Genomic DNA, 23,244 nt, shown 5'->3' on the forward strand with positions numbered 1-23,244 from the left:
GGAGCAGTTTATGCTCGTATCAAGAGAAAGTCTTTGATCAGTGTGACAGGAAGGGCACTCGCCCCGGAGGAATTAGCTAACTCTTGCCTTGCAAAAGCACATCCACAATAAATCTGGCATGTTTGCATTTGCAACAGAGAATGTCTGATATTTAGCCTCATTAATATGCTAAATGTATGAATATGATTTGTTCCAGCTCAACGTCCAGAGTAGCATGTCCAAGAGTGGCACGATAACCACAGAGAGAAGAATGTGCAGACATTCAGGTTTGCCTGTATAATCCTCTGAGTTTAAGAGGTTGTTAAGCTGCACGAGCAATTTACATTTGGCTTTTAAATACCCACAACTACCAGTTTCATTTCTCCTGTAAAAAAATATAAAAATAACACAATAACAGCTTCTGACTGTAACGAATTCAGCGTATTGTTTATTTCTGCCTTTGGAGTCTGAGGCTGCTGAGGATACGCTTAGAATAAATGCTTAGTGGCACCTGGAAGTGCCTCAACGTGTTTCCTGGTCCATAGTCTTCACTGCAGTTTACATTCGGCCTGATATTCTTCAAGGTATTATCTTTAATATTTACATAATGGATATTTATTTTTCCTTAAATGAATAATGTCACATTGTTTGGAAATACGCATATTTGTTTTCTTGCTGAGAAGACGGTTACCACGATCTGCATTTCACATATAAGACTGGTTAGCATAGCTTAGCATAAAGACAGCTCCATAGTAGCAGACCTAACCTGCCGAAAAAAAACACAAATTGACATTTTGACCCTTAATATAACTAAATATAACGTAAGTAAAGATGACATCTACCTGTTAAAGATGTTGCTTACAGAATACCGGCTTCTACATCTTCAAGAGGAGATGATCTACTCCACACAACTCCAAAAAGAACTGGGAGAACATCGGTGTGCTTATTAAGCCTCGGAGACGGAGCTCTCATAATCATGGTACCGTGTGCAGTATTTTATTTTAAACCTTTGTTTGCTTTGTTTTCGTGTTTCTGTGATTCTGGGCTGTATAGATTGAATTGTCCTGATTTGATTGTCTATCGTTTTGGCCAGTGAGAAGGGTCGATGAGGGTTGTTTTTTTTTAAGTCGTCCAGCCGTTCATAGATTTGCAAAGCAGAGGAGAAAAGAAGCGACAGAATTCGGAAGAGCGTGGCGCAGAAGAGGAGAGGAATTAAAACCAGCATTGTATCAGAAATGAACAGAACTAAAAGAATAAATGGACCCAATCTGGCAGCACTTGCTGTCAGAATAGCTGCCCGTCCAAAAGCCTGTGCCCAATCCCCCATGTCACTTTTGTCCATCTCCAAACCCTGCGGATGCTCCGCTTGTATAGCAGATGCACATAACCAAAGGATGTGAGGCATGAAAGCAATGGGAAATTCATTACATATTCCTACCCCCCTCCGTTCGCCATAATCACCACAATTAGCAGACATCTGCAGTGACTCCAAAGCTGGGAATGTATTCAGGCAATCAGAGCAGCTTCAGCGACAGCACTGACTGCAGCCCCCTCTGTGACGGGCCTCATCCTGAAGGGAAGCATTCCATTAGAAACTCAGTGATTAATTGAGACGGAGAATTCGCTCCTGGCGTCGAGCAAGAATGAGACCCGACAGGAGGCCTCCGCGATGGCAGAGTTGTGCGCGGGGTTGGTGGAGGTGGTGGAGGTGGTCCGGGGGTTGCCGGGGACCGTGCCACACTGTTGATGGTGCGAGAGAAGGCGCTCGCGCCGTGGTTTCGCAATTAGCGGTATGAGAACAGTCACCAGACAACAGCTCTGTGAAAATGTTCTGACCCATCAAGTAAACAAAACCTGTGTGTGTCTAATGATGATCTGGTTTTTATAGCTACAAAAAAAGAAAAGAAGTGATTGGTGTTGATTGCTATTTCTTTTATCCTCTGGTCTCTTCTGGAAAACAGTCGATATTTGGATTCCCAAATCACCCAAAGCACCATTTCTCCCTGTTCGGCTTAGATACATGTGTAACTCGTGTGTGTGTGTGTGTGTGTGTGTGTGTGTGTGTGTGTGTGTGGATGAACTGCTGAAACTTTGAAGACATGGTGGCACATTTTTGCAAAAATATATTTGTGAAGATCGATAACGTGAAGCTACGGTTAGCTTAGCGTAGCGTAAAGGCAGGAAAACAGGGAAACGGCTCCGTCCTAATGTTGCAAAAAAGCGTAGCACTAAGCTAACTGGTATTAGCTTCATATTTCCCAGACAACCTTTGGAGTCGTATCAATGTTCTCCTGACTGGATAATTCTCCAGAAATGTGGAGTGGCCTCCGTCTGTAGAGGACGACGGTTCGCGTCAGACGGCTCATTACTGGAGCAGTTGGACATGTCCCTCTTTCTACGCACAGTGTGGAGCAGACATGGTCTTAAGGCCCAGATTAATACGTTGTCATAGTAGCATATCGGACACTTTCCATTAGTGTTGAGTCCAGCGCTGACTTGTCTCTGGATCACACACACACACACACACACACACACACACACACACACACACACACACACACACACACACACACATATATGACAGAAGAGTAAATATGCACATCGTACAAAGGCATAGCTGCACATGGGCCTTATGCTAAGCAGACTTAGACTAAGCAGTTTGTTAGATTTATTTAGAGAAGCAATTACATGATGGAAGCTAACTCTTGACCTCCGACCAGCGCGTCCCCAGCTACTGGAAATACTAGGTCAGAGGTCACATGGCCGCTTCGTTATGTGTCCTTAAACAAGCGACCCATGGCCGTTTCTTGGATTTGTCGACTAAATGCCCGCCCTAACAAACAGAGAGTCTCTCTAGTTAGACTCTTTGGTTGCCGTCTTTGTGTAAATGATTCCTCTTCTTCACCACTTGGACGTTCGTCTGCTTTTGCGCCAGTCGCACGCAAACGCCTTCGACACGCCCACTCGCTCGCTGCGACTTCTCCAGACGATGGATTCACACACGGGCTCGATCGGTCATCGCGTGGACTTCGTAGCGAGGAGAACGGCAGTCCGTTTAGTGTCCGGTCCGACATCCATCCACATAAGTTCAGGCTCGCAGTGTGTGTGTGTGTGTGTGTGTGAGTGTGAAAGGGACTTTATTGCTCTGAAAATATCGAAATGACTGAAAGCGGGGAAACTCAAACATGGTGTGGTACACTTCATTTACTTCATGTGTGACTTTAGAGGTAAAACATGCCTAAACATCGTGTTTATAACACAAGTAGAGAGTCATGAAGTCAGTAATATCATAGACATAAAGTTGGTTAACTATAAATAACATCAGGGAAAGGTACAATGTTTCATTTTTAAGAAACAGCCTATGCTACTTAATCAACAGTCTTGTTTTCGTTTTTTACTAATGCTTTATAAATCAGTTATAAGCTGCACTATAAACAACTTTTGCATTGACAGGTTGTGAACGTCCCCTTTGACTAGCGTTTGTCTTCTATTCTTGGTAATAATGCAGTTACACGTGTTAGTAATTAATACATGATTGCGGTGGCTTTACTTTGCTCATAACTGAAATAAAACTACAGTGTATAGATCTGTCATGAATCAGAAAGTGGTGGAAACATCTTGAAACCCATGGAGAAGCATATGAGCCTTCAGCTTAAAATCAAGTGTGAATTTTTGCAGAATGTGGAATTATAAGGGTTTCTCATGTCGGCGGTCATAAACTCCTACGCGGTTAGATTTGTGAAACAGCTGCGACTGAAGCTGAATGAAGAGGAAAGAGAGATTAGAAACTTAAAGGACATTAATCCACGGCTGTGATTCTTGTTGGGATGTTTGAATACGGAATAAATCGAGGTGCTTTACTTCTGAGAGCATCGTTCCCACCGGTTATGCAAATGAGCCTTCAGATCGGCACAATAATCAGATGACGCGCCGCTTTGTTGAGATTTGAGCGTGCTATTTCATCGGTTTAACGGAGACAAGAGCCGAGCGTCTTCCAGAAAAGAAAAAAAAAAGAGCTAATTTGCGGCGGACGGCCTCTCGACCGTCGTAAAACTGTAGAGTCACAATGAAATGGGTGTGATCCTCCGCTTGGTGCTTCCTTCCTTCCAGTCCAAGGGTCTGGGCCCAATAAAGGCCTGCGTGGTGCGGCACAGACTCGCCGCCCTTCTTGCCTGTGTGGAGAAATGTGTTCAATCACCATGGCTACCGGTCAGAGAAGAGCCCCCCCGCTGTGGTTATTAGGATTTCTCTGTCCGCTCACAAACCGGCTCAGTATGCAGGTTAATAACCCGCGGTCTGCGTCGTGGATGTGAACCCGAGTGTGTGTGTGTGTGTGTGTGTGTGTGTGTGTGTGTGTGTGTGTGCGCAGGAGGCCTGCAGGTCAAGGGTGATTTAGCGTCGTACAGTAAATATCCCGTCTGCAGACGGAGCGGTGGCATTTTAAAAACATTCTAATAATCGTCCGGCCCTCTGCAGTAGCGGGAACATGAGGAAAGCTTTGAGCGCTATTGATTCAGCTGAGTACTCTCGGAGCGAGTACCAGAGGATCTGAAGAGAGAATTATCCATGCACCATTTCCTCCCCTACTCCTGTGTGGAAAATTCTGCAGTTCCAGCTGTCTCCTAGCCTACATACAGCAGAAACACACTCACACACACACACACAGTGAGAAACTCACACGCACACACAGCCAGCCTTTTTCTTTGAGGTTTGATGCTGCAAGAAAATAATTGTTTGATTTATTTATAGTTGTTCTCTTCCGTCTGGTTAGTCCAGCATATTTAATTCTAATCTTAAAATAGGACAAACATAGAAAGACCTGAAAGAGAAGCGCTCTGCTGTGATGCTGCTCATCTTATTATGTAATATATCATTTTTATGTGATTCTTTATGTGTTCATAACAGTGATCCGTGAGCCGATATTAAGAAATCTGAGGTCATTACAAACGAAATGAATATAGCTGCCACACACACACACACACACACACACACACACACACACACACACACACACACACACACACACACACACACACGGGTTAAAATAAGTGCTCCAGTTTGCCCGTTAGTCCACGAGGACATTATGAGACTATTAGAACCCGTGAACTGTGGCGGATAAGTCCACCCATGAAATGTGAATTTTTTGAGACAGGGCATTGTCTGCATATGCCGCTTTTGCCCCGAGATTCCTCTTCTTCCACTCCCCACCCGGTTTCTCCTGAATAATACACGACAGCGCCCCCCCCCCCCCTCCTCCTACCCCCCACCCCACGCGCGCACCGCCGTCCAATGGCAGACGCGCATTTCATCAAGCTATCTCCTCTGAGCCAATCCCGGTCCTCCCGGTGATCCCTGTAAACCGGATGCCCTCCCTCCTGCCTCTCGAACACACGTAATCTGTGGATCAGAGGAGCAGGGCGCTCAGTCGGCGGAGAGTTGGTCTCGGACGGAAGTGATGAGAGTGAAAATACGCACTGTGTGGCACACTTGAAGAGATCCTCATCGGTCCAGCCTCGACGGGACCGTGAATCCTGTTGTTGTGCAAGCAGCGGGTGAAGGGGGATGTGGTGAGTATGCCGTCATGTAAAATGCATAAACTATAACCTGAGCATAGAGAGGCGTTGTTTGTGTTAAATCCAGCAGAATCTGTAGATGCCGTAGTTGTGAGAAATGATGCGTCGTTAAAAAACAAACCACCATATTTCTCTTTAGACACGATGTGTAATCTGCTGAAGGAATGTGAACGCGTGATGCCATGTGATGGTCTGGGCTTTGGCGCTCCGTGGGCTGCTAACGAGGCGGCTTCACGTCTCCAAAAAAAAACGAGCGCAAGTGAAACATGCCAGCGGACAGAAAAGCGCGTCTTTCATCGCTCATGTTCATAAAGCATCCGTGTGAATCGAGAGGGAAATAAAATACGTGATTTCCGATTAGTCTGTGCAGCGCCCCCCCCCGTTTTTTTTTTCCTGCACACTTGAACTTTTGTAATGGTTCTCAAGACGCATCGACGGTACACGGTGTACAGATCCAAAACGCTGTTTCCGCTGCTTGGAAAGTTTGACCGATACGTTTAAACAGCCGGTGCAGCGCAGAGGAATCCCGGTCGGAGCCTCCCGAACAATATAACTTTGATTCATTCCACTCATCCAGACAGGCTGCTGTTCCTATCGGGCCTGAAAGTCGGCGAACACTGATAAATGGTGGCTATTATTTTGCAGCTGAACAATGCGCGCCGGCTTTTGTGTGGACCATCTGTCATTGTATCGACGTTACAGCAGCCCTCCTGCCCCCCCCCCCCCCCCCCAAAAAAAAAAACCCAACCCGAGCGAGACACCTGAAGAGCAGAAAGCAGACACCGATCGTTCACAGCCGCCACCCCGTCTCTCTCCTCAGCCGTGACTCACGGTGTGATCGGCGCGTAACGATAGACAGAAAAACGAAATACGCACTGAAAATGTGACCCTGGGCGCGGTGCAACAATAATGCATGCGCGACTGTTTTGTGTGCCAAACGCGGAGAGACGTTGGGAATAGTGCAAGTAGACTGCAAGCGTGGTTTTGCGCATCCTGAATTCTCGGAAACATTGTGCGCGCATCCGACTTCCCTCCCGGAATTTGGGCCTCCAGCACATGGCGAAAAAAAAAAAAAACCCAGCCAGACTGCCATTTTCAGGATGGGCACTGTTGAGAGGACGCACTGACCAGATAAACACACCTCATCACGAGCGCGCCACACTTTTTGGGTCTAATGGGCCACTGAGCCGTTTGACTCCGCAGGTAATTTAAAGCAGCTGAGCCCATCGTGCTTTAAGGAGGCTGTAGACGCTGCCGCGCTCAGCCTCTCAGCGTGCCGTGCCAAGCACTAATATGCCTTAAGGTTAATGAGGCAGTCTCCATAAATTCTTCTCCCGTTTGGATACAGCAGGTCTAGACGCTTAGTGCAGCACTACATTTTACTGGCTGTGTGTTGTACACAGCGTGCTTTAATGAAAAATGCATGGCTTTTTATTGAAAAAACAGCATTTACCGAATGCTGACATTCAACTGCTTGTACATAATTGGGGGGGGGGGCGGTGTAAGGGGAGGAAATGTCATGTCAATGGAGAAATGCACAATGGCTGAACAGTAGGTGCTGATGTTCTGTGATAGCCTCACATCCGTCCCTCTCAGGGCCGAGCTCCACATAATTCACTTTGTCCCTTTGTGAAGCATCCTGCTGCTCCCTCACAGCGAAGAGCGGCGAGTGTCCGAGTGCGCAGCTCTCATGCGGAGCTTTAAATTCAGTTTGGAGTTGCTCTCGGGAGAGTTGTGGGTGCAGCGCTGTGTGAATGGAGCATCGTCACGTGTGACCGGCTTCATCAGCTGCATCCTGCAATTGTGTTCGAGAATCAAGCTGCCATCAGAGAGGAGCGGCTCTCGACCACAGATCCCCGTTCCTCCATAGCTCCTCCATAGCTCCTCCATAGTTCCTCCATAGCTCCTCCATAGTTCCTCCATAGATCCTCCATAGTTCCTCCATAGATCCTCCATAGCTCCTCCATAGCTCCTCCATAGCTCCTCCATAGCTCCTCCATAGATCCTCCATAGATCCTCCATAGTTCCTCCATAGTTCCTCTATAGTTCCTCCCCGGCTCTGTCTGGACAGCATCCAGCGAGCAATTCAAATTAAAATATATTAATGTTCCTGTTGTTTTTGTCCGTTGGTTGAAGATGTTGTGTCGTTAACATCAGGGAGTCCCGTCTCGCGTCTCCAACCGTCACATGACTCCCAGCAGACACCCAGATTTCTTCCCCCGCTGCCATTAAACACCGAACACACTAATAATGAGGAAGAAAATGCCCCCCCCCCCCCCCCCCCCCCCTTTTTTTTTTAATCATTAAAATACAATCTGCAAACTTTTTAATTTCTTATTTCTGAGGCATCTGGATGACATAAAAAGCGCAGATTTTTTTCCAGCTCAGACTTGATTGTACATCTGTGGATCCAAAGCAGAAGATCTGAGGGCAGCTGTTTACCGCATACACTTCCTTTGTGTTTATGCGTTACAGGTAAATGAAGTCGAGGGGGGAATGAGTTCACAACAACAGGAATCTGTGTGTCCACATGTGTGTGTGTGTGTGTGTGTGTGTGTGTGTGTGTGTCCACATGTGTGTGTGTCCACATGTGTGTGTGTGTGTGTGTGTCCACATGTGTGTGTGTGTCCACATGTGTGTGTGTGTGTGTGCTTCTCTTGGGTGTGCGGGTGCATTGTTGGGTAACTGGAAAGGTTAGACCTCCGGCACTCCGGCACGTAGCCTCGGGGCATCTCAACATTCTGCCTATCTAGTTGAGTGGATGACCTCTGACCTCTTGTCTAGCCAAAGGCTCGGGTCTGCTCGGGTCAAGCCAGGTGGCTTTCAAGAGCACATTGGCACGTTCACGAGCGCATGATACTTGAGCTTCTCTTTCTTTGGTTAATTAAGGAACTCTTACGGCTGGTGTGAGACTGCGTGTGTGTTGGTGTTAGATGTAAGCTTATGGATAAGAAAACACAATAATATGTGAGGGAAACGTGTTCCATTTAAACGCTCCGCTGTGCTTAATAACGTCCGACACTTGTCCAAACAGTTCGATGCTTCGTGAGCTCTTTTCACAGACTCAAACGTTTCCTAGATATGAGAAATCACAGATATCCCGGTGAGTCGTCGAGGAGCGATTCAGGTCCTCCATTAGACTTCACTCTGGGCTCATTTATCCCATGTCACAGCTGTTGTGCGGCTGCTTTAATCACGAAGTACGCTAGATGTAAGACAAAAACGCCGCATTAGTGCCGATCTCGTCACGGATGGAGAGAAACAGCTTGTCTCAAGTCTGTCACAACACGCTCTCTATTGTATCGCCGTGCGAGAAACTCCCCGTGGAAATTTTGGAATCTTTCCCATTGTTCCTGAAGGAACGGGGGGCTTTCATATGGAAGTGGGGAACGCCAGGAAATGACAGGCATTCTTTACGGACTATTTGAAAATAAACTTGTGGGTCCTCGCTTCCCTCTCGACAGCTAAGCAAAAACTAGAAATGAGAAGAGCGGATTATGGTCTTAGAAATCCTTCAATGGCTTCCTCACTTTCTTATGTTTCCTGCTGCAATTTGTCCACAAAGTATATTTTCTTATTTGTCGCACTAGAGACGTGCCGTCGGAGTTTCGGCTGAAGAGCTTTTGTCACGGGCTTTTCTCTCTTTTCTCCACAGTGTCTTGAATGGCTGCATTCTTATTTTCCTCCTTATTTGTCCTTATTTTGCCTTATCTGTCCCCCTGGCTTTAAACACAACCCCGCTGCTCGAGCTGGGCTTTATGAGGTGTGACGGCGAGGTCCGGCTGCCGAGGCGGTCCGTGTGGACTGGAACTTAAGGCTTTGCATTCAGCCGGCTGCGGTCGGGGTTTGGGGAGGACTTAAACTCTCTTCACCCCTATACAGTTCCTCATAGACAGGAACTGCTTTCATTCTGCTGAGCTGGCATAAACGTGCAGATTGGAAGGAGAGAAAAAACGACCTGCCTTCCTTCAACCTCGGTCTTTAACTGCACACACACACACACACACACACACACACACACACACACACACACACACACACACACACACACACAGTTGCTACCTTTGTAATAAGGAAGACAAGTAAACACAGGCGGTCTAAAATAGTCTCAACAAGTCTAAAATCATTTTTAAAGTGTACTTTGGTACCAGCTGTTCATAGTTCAACTCCGTCCTCGTTCCTTTTGAGATTTAATAACAGGTTTTATTTAACAGGACCCCCCCCCCCCCCTTGGTGTTTTCCCACCAGGCCAGCGGTAGTTCCCAGGTATTTGTCCGGTGCAGCGTGGACGGGAGGCTGGTTGCTCTGTCCTCTGTGAGACAAAGGCTGCGTGCCTCAAGGAGAGGATGAAAGGAAACGAGGCTGTGCAGCCACTCCTCTTTACAACGAGAAGCCTCCTTTAGTGAGGTTGTAGAGCAAATAACCACCTTCTCTCTTCCTTCTTTTCAACAAGCACTGAGAGTGTGTCCATCTTTTTGTAGTAGGAAGAGTGCACACGTGTGTGTGTGTGTGTGTGTGTGTGTGTGTGTGTGTGTGTGTGTGTGTGTGTGTGTGTGTGTCCTTTATGTCTGCATAAAACGTTTTTTTAGGCTTTCTCTTGCTTCCACCTGCTCACTTTGGGCGACAGATGGTGCCTCTCTGGTTGAAGACGTGTCCCGCGTCGCGGCTTGTTTTGGTTGTGGGTTTTAAACGGTCACACGTTGAGGAAAGTCGCACAAAAGAAAGCTTTTAATGATTTCAGTGATTCTGGAATAGTGTCCAACTTCCTCAGCGGGGCCAAAAGAGACCGTTTTGAATTAAAATGATCGATTTTAATATGATGCTAATTTTGTACTTATGCAATAGTGGCAGTAACACAATTTAGCACGTATTTCTGTCTTCACTAGTGGGTAGTTCCTGTCGTCACGGTCGTGTATGAAGTACCACAGGATGAAAATATGAACGTGCCTCAAAGATCTATTCATGCACGCTGCTTGAGTGAAGCGATCTTGTTCCTTTCCATCTCGAGTTTCATCATGGATTTATTATTCCATGTCACATTTTGTCTTGCAGTCCATAACAATATTTTGCCACATTGTTACAGATGAGTGGAAACTGGCGCTCGCTCTCGCGTCGTCATCTCGGGAGGCAGTCAGGGGGAGGGAGGAGAAGCCGCAGGAGTCTTTTATGGCTCCGGCTCTAGAGACAACCTGTTCTCAGGCACTTCTCTTCTGGCTCGCTCTCTTTTTCTTTTTCTTTTTTTTCTTTTGTTTTTATGACATCATAAATTCCTCCATTTCCTCTGACCAGCCCTAGGTGGATATAAAGGACATACCTGGCCGGTAATTGTCTGTCTGGCCCTCTCATCTGTCAGTCTCCATCTACCGCCGGTGACTTCCTCTAGAGCCAGACTGTCTGAAGATACTCAGATACTCTTAGATCTGGACGGTGGACCAATAAAAAGTGGTGTATTTGATGAGCAGAGGGGCAAAAGAAGTGTTTTTTTTTGTTGCTGCGTCTGTGCTGATCGTTTAGGTCGGCGAGGAGAGTCGGCCTGCTCCCCGTGTTAGTGGCCCCTCTGCATACATGTGCACTTTAGACCGACCTGTTGATACCTTTTGTTTGTTGAAGGCTGAGGATAAAGAGCAGAAAAGAACGGATTAGGGGACGAAAAAAAGGAGGTTTTTAGTTTTTTTGGGGGGGGGTGGAAAGGAGAAGCCCTCAGGAACATTCAGCGCCCACATTCATCCGATACACTGCTGGGGCTCCTTAGGGAGGCCGGAACAATACACGCACCAGCACGACAACATTCCTCGGGGTTAAAAAGGTCAAGGGTCACCAAACGACCCCACCCTGCTAATCCGTCCCAAGGCACTAACTTTGTGCCTTTTGTTTTTGTTTGTGGTTTATGTCTTGGCACTTGTAGAACAGACTCTGCACCTTGTGTCACAATGTGCCCTTTACTCTCTGATGGACTGGGTCGACACGGCGCACTTTCACGGGTTCATAATGTTTGCTCAGGTACAGATAGTTTAAATGTACAACGTGTGAGTTCTGCTGCACGGCGAGAAGACGACGCCTTTGGCTAGAAGCTGCACAGACCTTCATATTAAGGTTGGATTCTTTACCCAAGTTAAAACAATATACTTTTTTTTTTTAGAATTATGTCTGCAGCTCTCATGTCACATGTAATATCCCAGCCAGATGTTGGGCAAGTCCAGCTCTGTAAACGCTTGACAAAGAACCACCACAAAGCAGCCAAACTGCAATCATCCACAGTTTGAATCGGTTTAAATGGCCACTTTATATAATCAACCCACCGGGGTCAAATATTAGGGCCGAGGGCACCGTAGGTCCTCGGTCACGTCTGCCTTCCCTTTTTTGAAAAGTCCTGGTTCAGCTCACTTCAAATAAAGTCTGAAGGCTGCCGTTAATGTGGAGCACATGCATGTGTAGATACGGAGAGGCATGGAGAGGCATGGAGAGGCCCCAGCAGGCAGACCGCAGGTCTGTTCCTCATTACGGCTGGATGTACAGTATACACCGGAGTGGACAACGGCTACGTTAGAGTCTCGCCCACGGACCACCCCAGAGACACACCGCTGGCACTTCCTGCGCCCCGCTGCCATCGCTCAGCCTGGTTTGGGGATTTCCGGAGGACATTAATTATCTGTTGATTAGGAAACGTACTACTTGAAATCACATTAATTGTGCATTTCTATAACAGATCGTCAGATACCCAGAAAAGCGTTCTTCCGTTGTTTCCGTACGCTGTAAGAAATCAGCCTCCTAACCGTTGTGTCTTTGTCTGCTTTTGTCTCCTGCCTCTAGGTTTTCACATTGTGCCTCCTGCTTGTGACTCCACCAACATCATTTTCACCAGGTATACATATATATGTGTGTGTGTGTGTGTGTGTGTGTGTGTGTGTGTGTGTGTATATGTATATATATATATATATATGTATATGTATATGTATATATATATGTATATATATATATATATATATATATATATATATATATATATATATATATATATATATATATATATACGGCACATCATCATTAAAACAGCTTGGTGAAATCCTTAGTTTCTCTATTACTGAATATCCACCATGTGTCACATTCTTTTGTCCTCGTTCTTGGAGGGGAGGCATCGCAGAAAGATGACTGTGAAGCTCCCTGATTTTTCTCTCCTGCACAGTAAATCGGCTTACAGTCGAGGAAGGAGGCATCGCTCTCTATTAGTCCGCACTTAGCAATGAAAGCCTATCTGCCTGCAGCTGTGGAGCAGCTCCAGAGATGGGGACGTTTATTGTCGGGAACAAACGGAGGCCTTTTAATTTTGTTCAAGCAGCTGACGCCTCTCCCCTCCCACTCCTCCACAAAAAAAAACAAAAAACCCTTTCCTCGGTAATGTCGGGCGGCCGGCTCATGCAAGAGCAGGAGGAAACGGATAAAGTGCGGAGTTTGTCGGCGATGGGCTCAGAGAGAGGAAAGGCCGGCTGTTTGCCATATGATGTAATTATCCGCCATTTCAAAAGATCATCTCGCTCCATCAATATAGTGTTTAAGTGTGTGTGTGTGTGTGTGTGTGTGTGTGTGTGTGTGTGTGTGTGTGTGTGTGTGTGTGTGTGTGTGTGTGTGTGTGTGATTTGATCTCTGGTTAGTACCCCGGTGTAATGTTGAGACTCTGTGGCCTGCAGCTTGGCCCCCTATTTAAGCTGGGTTAGCTATGATTCCCCCCCCCCCCCTAACCCCAATCCCTCCCCCCTCCGTGATCCCACCCTCCCGCACACACACACACACACACACACACACACACACACACACACACACACATATACTGAGTCTCTTCACACAAAAGAAATATTCAGCTGTAGAGAGAGGGGGTCTCTCAGAGGGCGCGACATTGAATTGGGGGGATTAAGAAGAAATGGCTGGCTGACACTGGGGTTGCCATGGCAAAGTCCCCCCCCCTTTCTCTCCCTCGACCCGCCGCCTATTTTTCGTTTTAGGTCTCATTGTGTGTGTGTGTGTGTGTGTGTGTGTGTGTGTGTGTGTGTGTGTGTGTGTGTGTGTGTGTGATAGAGAAGGGAAGATGTAATATGGCTTATGAATTTAGTCTCTTATCTGAGCTGCTTCGGCGTGAGAGAAGAGAGACTTCTAGTTCACAGGCTGCACTTCAGACTCTAAAGAACGCGTTGGTTTCACGTTGTCGACTAAGTGGCACATCATTTACTATTTGGCTACATTTCTTTTTCTGTGATCGTCCAAATAAATTTGTGGATTTGTACATATTCATGAAGGAAAGCATGCGGTGAAAGAATGCGGAGGCGATCATTCAAAGACGCAGACAAAAAGCGAACTGTCTGTTTTCACGACCTTCTGAATTACAGCTGCCGCGCCGCGATGCATTACTCATTCATTGTAACCGGTGTGTGTGTGTGTGTGTGTGTGTGTGTGTGTGTGATCACGCTAGCCTGACGTCTGCCTCCCTCAGCAGAGTAATGGATGCAGGTCTAGCCTGCTCAATGACATCAGCGCACTAAGCCGGTGAAACGGTGCGATGAATGACCGTAGATCAGCGCTCCTGACGTCAGCCCCCCCCCCCCCCCCCCCCTCGCCAGGCTGCCGGGACTCGTTCCCCGGCGTCTGACAATGGGAGCTCTCAGCCTGCGGTCGGGCGACGGCCGGGGTCTGAAAAGCTCGGCTGCTCAGTGGGACGTCGCAGCATTGTTCTCCGGTCTAGATGTCTGTAAGAACCGTGGAAGGATATTCCTCTCATGGTGTTCTGAGCAAACCATACAGAGCGTCTATTTATTCTGTTTATTTAAAACATTTATCTCTCTGTGAACCGGATCTGATTTGATTCAAAAACCTAAGCCTGGTGTTAAACATATGAATGCAGATATTTTTGGTTTCCTGTTTCTTCATCACCTCAAAACAATGACGGTTCAGGTTCATCTGGGTAGTTTATTGCGTTGAGGAATGAAGGCCCAGTGGAAGCTGTTGGTTATTTAGAGTGGCTGGGACTTTGTGTTTGAATCCTAAGAGCTGTTCCTCAGTGCTGTTACATCCACCTCTTTGATGGGGTAACAGCAGAGACGGACATCATGTGACGTAGCTGCCTGGCTAAATGATGGAGAAGAGTGTGTGTTTCTGCAGACACACACACACACACACAGTATTGTGCAACCCCGGCGCTAGCGTCTTCCTCTTCATCTGTGTTTCAGATGCTGCTCTGGACAGCTTTGACGTGAAGATGAAAGGAGGACCTGCGATTGACGAGGTGCTGGTGAGGCAGTAGAGCACATCCTCTCTCTTTATGTTCCAGCTCAAACACACACGATCACGTAGAACAGAACCAGAACCACGTCTGCCCCGCGGACGCTGGACTCATTCTGTCGTTGTCCTGTTGCATTACGTCCCTCCGCTGTGCGACCCGGCCTCCGGGGTTTTGAATCACGTCCTCGGCTCTGTCCCCGTCCCCTGCCTGTCTGACTTGTCTGTCCTCCCTTCCCCCCCCCCCGCTACGCCCCGCCTCGTCTTGTCAGCTCGGCTCACGGTCACAGTCCCGCTTGCCTCGGTGAACATTCAACGCTGTCGGTGAGTTTTTGGTATGGATCGCATAAAAACCATCGACCGTTGACTGTGCCCTGAGGCTTGCCTCTGACGACGTCGGGAATGAGCAAGAAGAAGAAGAAGAAGAAGAAGAATGAACAAAAGGGCGTGTGTGTGTGTGTGTGTGTGTGTGTGTGTGTGTGTGTGGGCGCGAGCAAAATGTCGAGAGGAAGACGCACGCACAAAAGTGACGCTCTGTTTCCTCCGTACCCAAAGACCAAAGGTCACAATCAACATTCATTGCTGTCGCTGGGTTGGACTGTGTAGAAAAGCTCACTGAACAATGAGTGCAACTGTGGCCCAGATCTGCCCGACTCGCATCTCAGCCAATCAGCCGACCGGATGTGAAACACAGATTTCTTTATATATATATACTTCTTGTTTTTCACTTCTATTTTCTCCTCTCCTTCTCCCTCCCCAGCGCTGGGTAGTCTTCAGGGGGTGAAAGGGAGAGAGAGAGCGAGAGAGAGATAGAGAGAGAGAGAGCGAGAGATAGAGAGAGAGATAGAGACACAAATAGACTCCTGGCGGCTTGCATGTCCTCATCCTCCTCTCCTCTAATTGGTGGTTATGTGTGCAGCAAGGGGGAAGGAAGCGGAGTGAATGTGTAATCATTTGGAGTCTCTTCTCCTTTAGATGTTTCATCCCTCTCTTTTTTGTTTGTCTAATTATATACGGAGCTCGGCTAACTCTGTGTTAACCGTGCCGGCAAGAGTGAGCGACAAAGAGAGGCAGGGAGAGAGAGGGAGGACAAGGGGAAGCAGAAAAGGTGGAAAAACTACAGCACCGGTGAAATGATCCAGTTTTTAGTCTTCCAATATTCTCCCTGTTGTTGCTGCCAATGTGCCGGCGTACCGGCAATTTGAAAAGCAAGATTGTTTTCACCGCTCTGACTGAGGATGTCTCATTATCTTTGTTTGAGCTTCATGAGAGACTGTCTGGTTTCCTGCCTGTGTGTGTGTGTGTGTGTGTGTGTGTGTGTGTGTGTGTGTGTGTGTGTGTGTGTGTGTGTGTGTGTGTGTGTGTGTGCGCACATATGCCGTGATAGAAGACCTGTCTGCTGATCTCAGAGTGCAATATGTTATTTTCTTTCTATACCAAAGCAGCCTGCTCCCTCATGGGAAAACACAAGTCTATAACCTTGTCCTCCTCCAGACGTCCGGGAGCGGCCATGCTGCTGCTGCTGCTGCTGCCGCTGCCGCTCTGCCACAGCGTGTCCTTTATCTGTAGCTCACGTTATGTAAACACACAGTCATGTAGGAATTCACTAATTCAATAAAGCTGAATCAGAATCCATGCATCGGTGTCTGATGTGATCATTTAACTTCACGTTCGGTGACGTTTCCCTCCAGAATATGCTTCCGGCTCCCTTCTTTCCATCTAACGGGATGTCGTCCCTCTGTCATTTAGTAACCCATGTCCATGTCCCCCCCCCCCCCCCCCCCCCCCCCCCAGTCTCTCTGTATTATTCATAGAAAAGCACTCTGCACAGTGGTGCAGAACAGTGGAGGTGATGTAATAGTGGCTGTGAGCGTGGCTCCAGACTGTCACTCGGGATGGATTCATGCGACGGGAGAAAACGCTCATTTGTTCGGCTTTGTTGGCGTTGCCAACAGCTGATGGCCAATGCTGGGACACGAAGCGCCTCCATGACAGAATTATATATCTATATATATATATCTAGATGTCTTTTAGCAGTTTAAATACAGAAAGTCACATTTCAAAGACTTGAAACACGTGTCGTGTGACGCACAGTGTGGGATGAACTGTTCGCTGACAAATGTCACTGAAACAGCTAAACTTGATAAAAGTGTTGCTGAGACGTTTCTTTTTTTTTTTATCATTTCACACAACTTCTTCTTTGAAGCGATACTACCGCCACCTAGTGTTCAACGAGTATATTACACAACCTCATGCACACGCCGATCTTTGAACGATTACAGGTCATTAATTTTCACAGTATAACTTATTCTGTTTTATGACTTTAACTGGATCTACAATGTCTTTTCTACTTCTTTGATTAAAAAACTAATTATACATATTCAGCATATACATATAATGTATGTATATGTGTGTGTGTGTGTGTGTGTGTGTATGTATATGTATATATATATATATATATATATACATATATATATATATATGTATGTATGTATGTATGTGTAAATATATATATATTTACAACAGTCCCTGCAGAGAATCATACCGGACCTACAGTGAAGCACCAGGAGCGTTTGACTTCCTCACTGCTGATGTCGGTGTAATACCTGTTCTTCGGCTGCTTCACACACACACACACACACACACACACACACACACACACACACACACACCTCTCACTACTTCCTCCTGCTGAGGTCACAGGTTTTCCACTGTGTGTTCAACTGTTTGCCGTGTTTTGATTACGGGACAGAAAATCTCCAGAGCTGGAATTTCTCACGGCGACAAAATAAACAAGGAAGTTAAGTTAAAATAAAAGACGAGTTTAATTCAGTTCTGTCAGGTTTAAATAATACAGACACACAGCAGTGCTTTCATTAAGAGGCCTGGCACAACGTATTTGTTTGTTTTTTTAAAAACTTTAATGATTTAATAACATGTGCAAATACATTTTATAATAGCAAACCGTATGAAAAATGTTAAAATAATATGATACAATGCTCTTACAACTGAGCTGATGCCTGTATTAAAACATGTTTTTTTTATTATTATTATTATTATCAGCGGTTGTGTTATATGGCTTCACCCCGGAGTTCACTGACTGATAACTCCGGATCATTGGTTACTGGATAACAGGCAGACAAACAGTGTGGGCTCCATCCATCGTCAGGAAGCAGAACAACTCTACTCCTGCGCCTTCGACGTCTTCATGTGAACCATCTGCGCTTTAGTTCTGCAACGACAATTGAACCGGTTACACTTTCAGCCGTTCTCCTGTGTGAACACATTTCACTGCTTCTTTGTTCTGTTGCACAAAGTCTTACCCCAGAAGGTGGACGTACTGCATCACCCAGCCGAGAGCAGGGTTCACGCACGCTTTGCCCTTCATTGTGTGGAAACTATAGAAAAAGGTAATAAACAATAATGAACACGAGCACACTTTGAATGAACACTGGTGCCGTGACTTGTGTTATGGATGCTCTGGTTGAGAGGCAGGAGACACTCACATGATGGCGTTGATATGACATGTTTCTGTGATGGTCTGGACCGAGTACCCCTTGATTTTACGAAATGGTATTCTGGTTGTCATGTAACTTCGACAGCATCCGTAATGCCCTGTGAAACAAGAAACAGGCTGATCAGAGACGTCTGTCTGTGGCCAGATATCTGAGTAGACGATAATGAAGTAAAAGGAAAGAGACGGTGGAAACGCAGAACATACCTGTAGATGCGTCTGTGGTCAGCAGACAGGCGGAGAGGAGAACGAGCACCGCCGCTGCAGCTGTGATTGACACCATGTCTTCCTCTGTGCTGTGACTCTGAGCCGGTGTGTCGTCTGTCCTCAGGTGGAGTCAGAGAGGTGGTGGAGTCAGAGAGGTGGTGGTGACTGAGCGATTGATCGCTGCCTCCTTTTATATTCCTCAGAGGAGCGGGGGGGGAGGGGGGGGGAGGAGGAGGGGGAACTTCCGCTGCGATCGGTTGAGCTCCGCACACTTCGAGTGTTACACCATCATAGAAAACCCCCCTCACTTTCCCCAATGAGAGGAAAAAGGGGAAGATGTGGGGAGGAATGCATCACACACACACACACACACACACACACACACACACAGCAGTATTGTCATTGTGAAAAAGATTTTTTATTTGTGTGAAAAATTCCCAAGTAGGGAGAAATTATATGTTGTTGAACATTTTAAAGGTAAAGAAGAAATAAAAAACAACTAATATGAACATTCACTGTTGTAATTTTGGGGATTTTATCGTCAGTATAAATGAATTAATATCACTCGCATGTTGAGTGTGAATATATGAATAATAGAGCGTGTGATTATACGTGTGATGGGTGTCAGGTGTCAGGTCACCACACCTTGATATAACAAAGAGTTCTGTTTATAGAGCAGCAGCAACATGGGAAGTTACGCAGGTGTGGCTCCTCTCTCAGTGCACTGTTTACGATATTATTTAATCAAAGAAAACAATCGGAGATTTAAAATGAAGAGAGGATGAAGAGATGAAGTTCCACCGGAGACCTCGCTGTGTGAGATGTGGGCCTTCATAAGTAGGTTGCTTTGAGGTTGTACTGAGGTTCCTTTCTAGGTCAGAGGAACACTTATTAACTACTCAAGAAGCGTGCATCAAAGTGAAACAGTGAAATAGGTCACACAGCGTTAAACATTTGTATAATTGCGCATCACAAACTTTCCAGCAAAACCACACCATGATTGAAACACACTAATTTCCTGCATCGTGCATCTTTGCAGCATTAGAACTCCTCTTTAAATTGTCTCTGATGTACTCCAGCAGTGAGACAGAGCGTGCATGTAATACTCATGTGTTCATATGTTCATATGAACATACAGATGTGTTGGTCCCTGTTATCGCTCCTCCTGTTCAGACTAGACGTGAAGTGTTTCCTGTCCGGTGCGGCTCAAATGTGGGACAGAATCCAAATCTGTCATTCAGCTGAAGTTATTATAAGACATCAGAAGTTTGTTAGTCAAATGAAGTGTTCCTCCTCCAAAATAAGAGCCCTGTGAATGTGTGAATGTACCATCAGTGTTGCTTTAAGACAGGCTTTTAAAAAAAGTCAAAAACATTCCTTTAATGTAAGGCATGTTTTAGGAATCCAGGTTTCTGTGAGACATCAAAAGACACCTACTGACGGAAAGAGGAGGCTTTAAGCCGACAGCTCGCTGTGATCGGTGAGTGAGCGTTTCTCAGCCCACTCCCAACCAGCCAGAGGAGACAAAACACAGAAATGCACAAATCTGCCAGTGAATGAACCGAAATCAGCAGAAATCCCTTTAGGACCCGTTTGCTAATAATCCGAAGTTGATTGATTCGACGGTTTGACTTGTCATAGCAGGAAAAGCACATCTGTCACTCACAGCATCAACGATTGTTCTGTCCTGTTGTCCCAGTAAGTAAGTCAACCAGAACCAGGACCAGGACCAGGACCCTGAAACTAAAGGACTCATTCACTCATGTCATGCCCACTGAGATGTGTCACGATGTCTTTTTCTGTCTCGTAGACTGTAAGTCTGTCCTCACATGAAAGTGTTGCTCTGGAGAATAAACGACGATGAAGAGGAAGATTTGTTTGAGTACGTTTGGAGCTTTTGTCCTCCATGTTTGACTTGTTTCTCACTACATTCACTTGGTTATCACATCTGCATCACCTCAGCCTTTACTAATGTGTGTGAGCGACGGTTATATCAACCAGGACTGCTCACTGACACATCGTTTCAAACCGCTATCACTGCTCATTGGATGTGAGGACAGTACATGAAAACATTGTACGGTGGTATTTGCATGTCGATGTCCGTTTTGCGCCGCCTCATCATGTTGTTTGTGTGCTGAATGAAGGTCAGCAGGATGCTGAGCAGTGGGTTTGGGTTTGAGTTTGGGGTTCCTGTCAAACTTCTCTCTCTTGTACGTTGAATAATTCTGGTTCTCAGTTCTCTCTTGAGCAAAAGACTCCGACCTCAATGAGGCCACAGGTTAACCGTGCTGTGAGAAGCATATACAGTTGTGGTCAAAAGTTTACATACACTTGTAAAGAACATAATGTCATGGCTGTCTTGAGTTTCCAGTTATTTCTACAACTCTGATTTTTCTCTGATAGAGTGATTGGAACAGATACTTCTTTGTCACAAAAAACATTCATGAAGTTTGGTTCTTTCATGACTTTATTATGGGTTAACAGAAAAAGTGATCAAATCTGCTGGGTCAAAAATATACATACAGCAGTGCTAATATTTGGTTACATGTCCCTTGGCCATTTTCACTTCAATTAGGCTCTTTTGGTAGCCATCCACAAGCTTCTGGCAAGCTTCTTGTTGAATCTTTGACCACTCCTCTTGACAGAATTGGTGCAGTTCAGTTAAATTTGATGGCTTTCTGACATGGACTTGTTCCTTCAGCATTGTCCACATGTTCTCAATGGGATTTAAGTCAGGACTTTGGGAAGGCCATTCTAAAACCCTAATTCTAGCCTGATTTAGCCATTCCATTACCACTTTTGATGTGTGTTTGGGGTCATTGTCCTGTTGGAACACCCAACTGCGCCCAAGACCCAACCTTCGGGCTGATGATTTTAGGTTATCTTGAAGAATTTGAAGGTAATCCTCCTTCTTCATTATCCCATTTACTCTCTGTAAAGCACCAGTTCCATTGGCAGCAAAACAGCCCCACAGCATAATACTACCACCACCGTGCTTGACGGTAGGCATGGTGTTCTTGGGGTTAAAGGCCTCACCTTTTCTCCTCCAAACATATTGCTGGGCATTGTGGCCAAACAGCTCGATTTTTGTTTCGTCTGACCACAGAACTTTCCTCCAGAAGGTCTTATCTTTGTCCACGTGATCAGCAGCAAACTTCAGTCGAGCCTTAAGGTGCCGCTTTTGGAGCGAGGGCTTCCTTCTTGCACGGCAGCCTCTCGGTCCATGGAGATGCAAAACACGCTCGACTGTGGACACTGACACCTGTGTTCCAGCAGCTTCTAATTCTTGGCAGATCTGCTTTTTGGTGGTTCTCGGTTGACTCTTCACCCTCCTGACCAATTTTCTCTCAGCAGCAGGTGATAGCTTGCGTTTTCTTCCTGATCGTGGCAGTGACAAAACAGTGCCATGCACTTTATACTTACAAACAATTGTTTGCACTGTTGCTCTTCGGACCTGCAGCTGCTTTGAAATGGCTCCAAGTGACTTTCCTGACTTGTTCAAGTCAATGATTCGCTTTTTCAGATCCATGCTGAGCTCCTTTGACTTTCCCATTGTAGCGTTTGTGGGCGTTTGTATCCAATGAGCCCTATTTAAATGGCCTCAGAGAAGTCACCAGCTGTAGTCACTCATAATCACTCACAAGAAGTTAAGAGGCCATGCTATGAAGCTCATTTCATTGACACAACTTTCTAAGTCACCAAAATTGCTAATTCATGTTGCTGTATGTATATTTTTGACCCAGCAGATTTGATCACTTTTTCTGTTAACCCATAATAAAGTCATGAAAGAACCAAACTTCATGAATGTTTTTTGTGACAAAGAAGTATTTGTTCCAATCACTCTATCAGAGAAAAATCAGAGCTGTAGAAATAACTGGAAACTCAAGAGAGCCATGACATTATGTTCTTTACAAGTGTATGTAAACTTTTGACCACAACTGTAGATGACAATACCAACATAAAGATACTTCATTCTAATACTCTGTTCAAACTGATACGTGAAGTGAAACTACTCTAAAAGTATCATCAGAGTCAAAGCACGCAGAGCCGCTCCTGACAGAGTCACATTATTGTTATGGTGAGAATGAACCTCGTTAAACACAGCTGGGCAGCTTTAACTATGAAAATACGTCACATTGTATAAAATGATCAGCTGTGTTGTGTGACATTTGAAGCATAAGATTGAGGCTAAACAGGTATAAATACCTCAAATGTGTAGGGATGTTTGAGTACAGTACTTTCATTCCACGTCAACTTATTAAATAAAATGATAAAATAAAGTGATTTGAAAGGACCTGATCTAATAGTGTTTACATTCAAATGAATGAACTCCATTTATTCTGTACAACCTTTTTTTTGGTAATATTAATCATCAGCACAACGACACGCATTCATCTTTAAAACGGAGAATAGACAACGTGTCGCTCATGTGCTTCATCTCTTCACTGCGCTCCGGTGACCCAGACAGAAGGGGGTTTTGTACCACTGTAGTGGTTAAAAGTGCACGATGCCCACACTTCCCACTTGACCCAGAAACATCAGAGCGTCGGTATTTCCAGCAGTACTTCCTCGCTCCTCGGTGGGACATTAGCTCTGGCGTTTGACAGTATTTAAACTGTACTGAGAGTAGCTTCATCAGCTCATTCCTCCTGAGAACCCAGGTCAGAGAACTGATATCCTGCTGAAGAAACGCTGCGAGAGGACGAT

The 23,244-nt window shown here is 45.9% G+C and overlaps 2 protein-coding genes and 1 long non-coding RNA gene across 3 annotated transcripts in view; 2 read left to right on the forward strand and 1 right to left on the reverse strand.

Moving 5' to 3' along the window:
• Positions 1-5,409: 5,409 nt before the first annotated feature.
• LOC137892801 (uncharacterized) lies at positions 5,410-15,093 on the forward strand. The gene is made up of 3 exons (XR_011105428.1): positions 5,410-5,546; positions 12,363-12,414; positions 14,768-15,093. It is a non-coding gene; the product is annotated as an uncharacterized lncRNA (long non-coding RNA).
• A 2,601-nt stretch (positions 15,094-17,694) lies between these two features.
• ccl20a.3 (chemokine (C-C motif) ligand 20a, duplicate 3) lies at positions 17,695-18,693 on the reverse strand. The gene is made up of 4 exons (XM_068738248.1): positions 18,538-18,693; positions 18,323-18,431; positions 18,140-18,214; positions 17,695-18,048 (listed from the first exon to the last, which is right to left on the reverse strand). Exons 1-4 carry the CDS (start codon positions 18,611-18,613, stop codon positions 18,000-18,002), a joined length of 309 nt encoding a protein of 102 aa, XP_068594349.1. The 5' UTR covers positions 18,614-18,693; the 3' UTR covers positions 17,695-17,999.
• A 3,774-nt stretch (positions 18,694-22,467) lies between these two features.
• LOC137866013 (C-C motif chemokine 7-like) overlaps positions 22,468-23,244 on the forward strand; it is a 1,442-nt gene continuing 665 nt past the window's right edge. The window contains exon 1 of the mRNA XM_068701642.1: positions 22,468-23,244. This exon is cut by the window's right edge and continues 59 nt beyond it. Within this exon, the coding sequence (XP_068557743.1) occupies positions 23,243-23,244 (2 nt within the window). The 5' untranslated portion in view covers positions 22,468-23,242.

The sequence above is a fragment of the Cebidichthys violaceus genome, unplaced genomic scaffold (genome assembly GCF_023349555.1).
Source record: "Cebidichthys violaceus isolate CVI_PGR_0920_01 unplaced genomic scaffold, fCebVio1.0.p SCAF_8, whole genome shotgun sequence".
NCBI lineage: Eukaryota > Metazoa > Chordata > Actinopteri > Perciformes > Stichaeidae > Cebidichthys > Cebidichthys violaceus.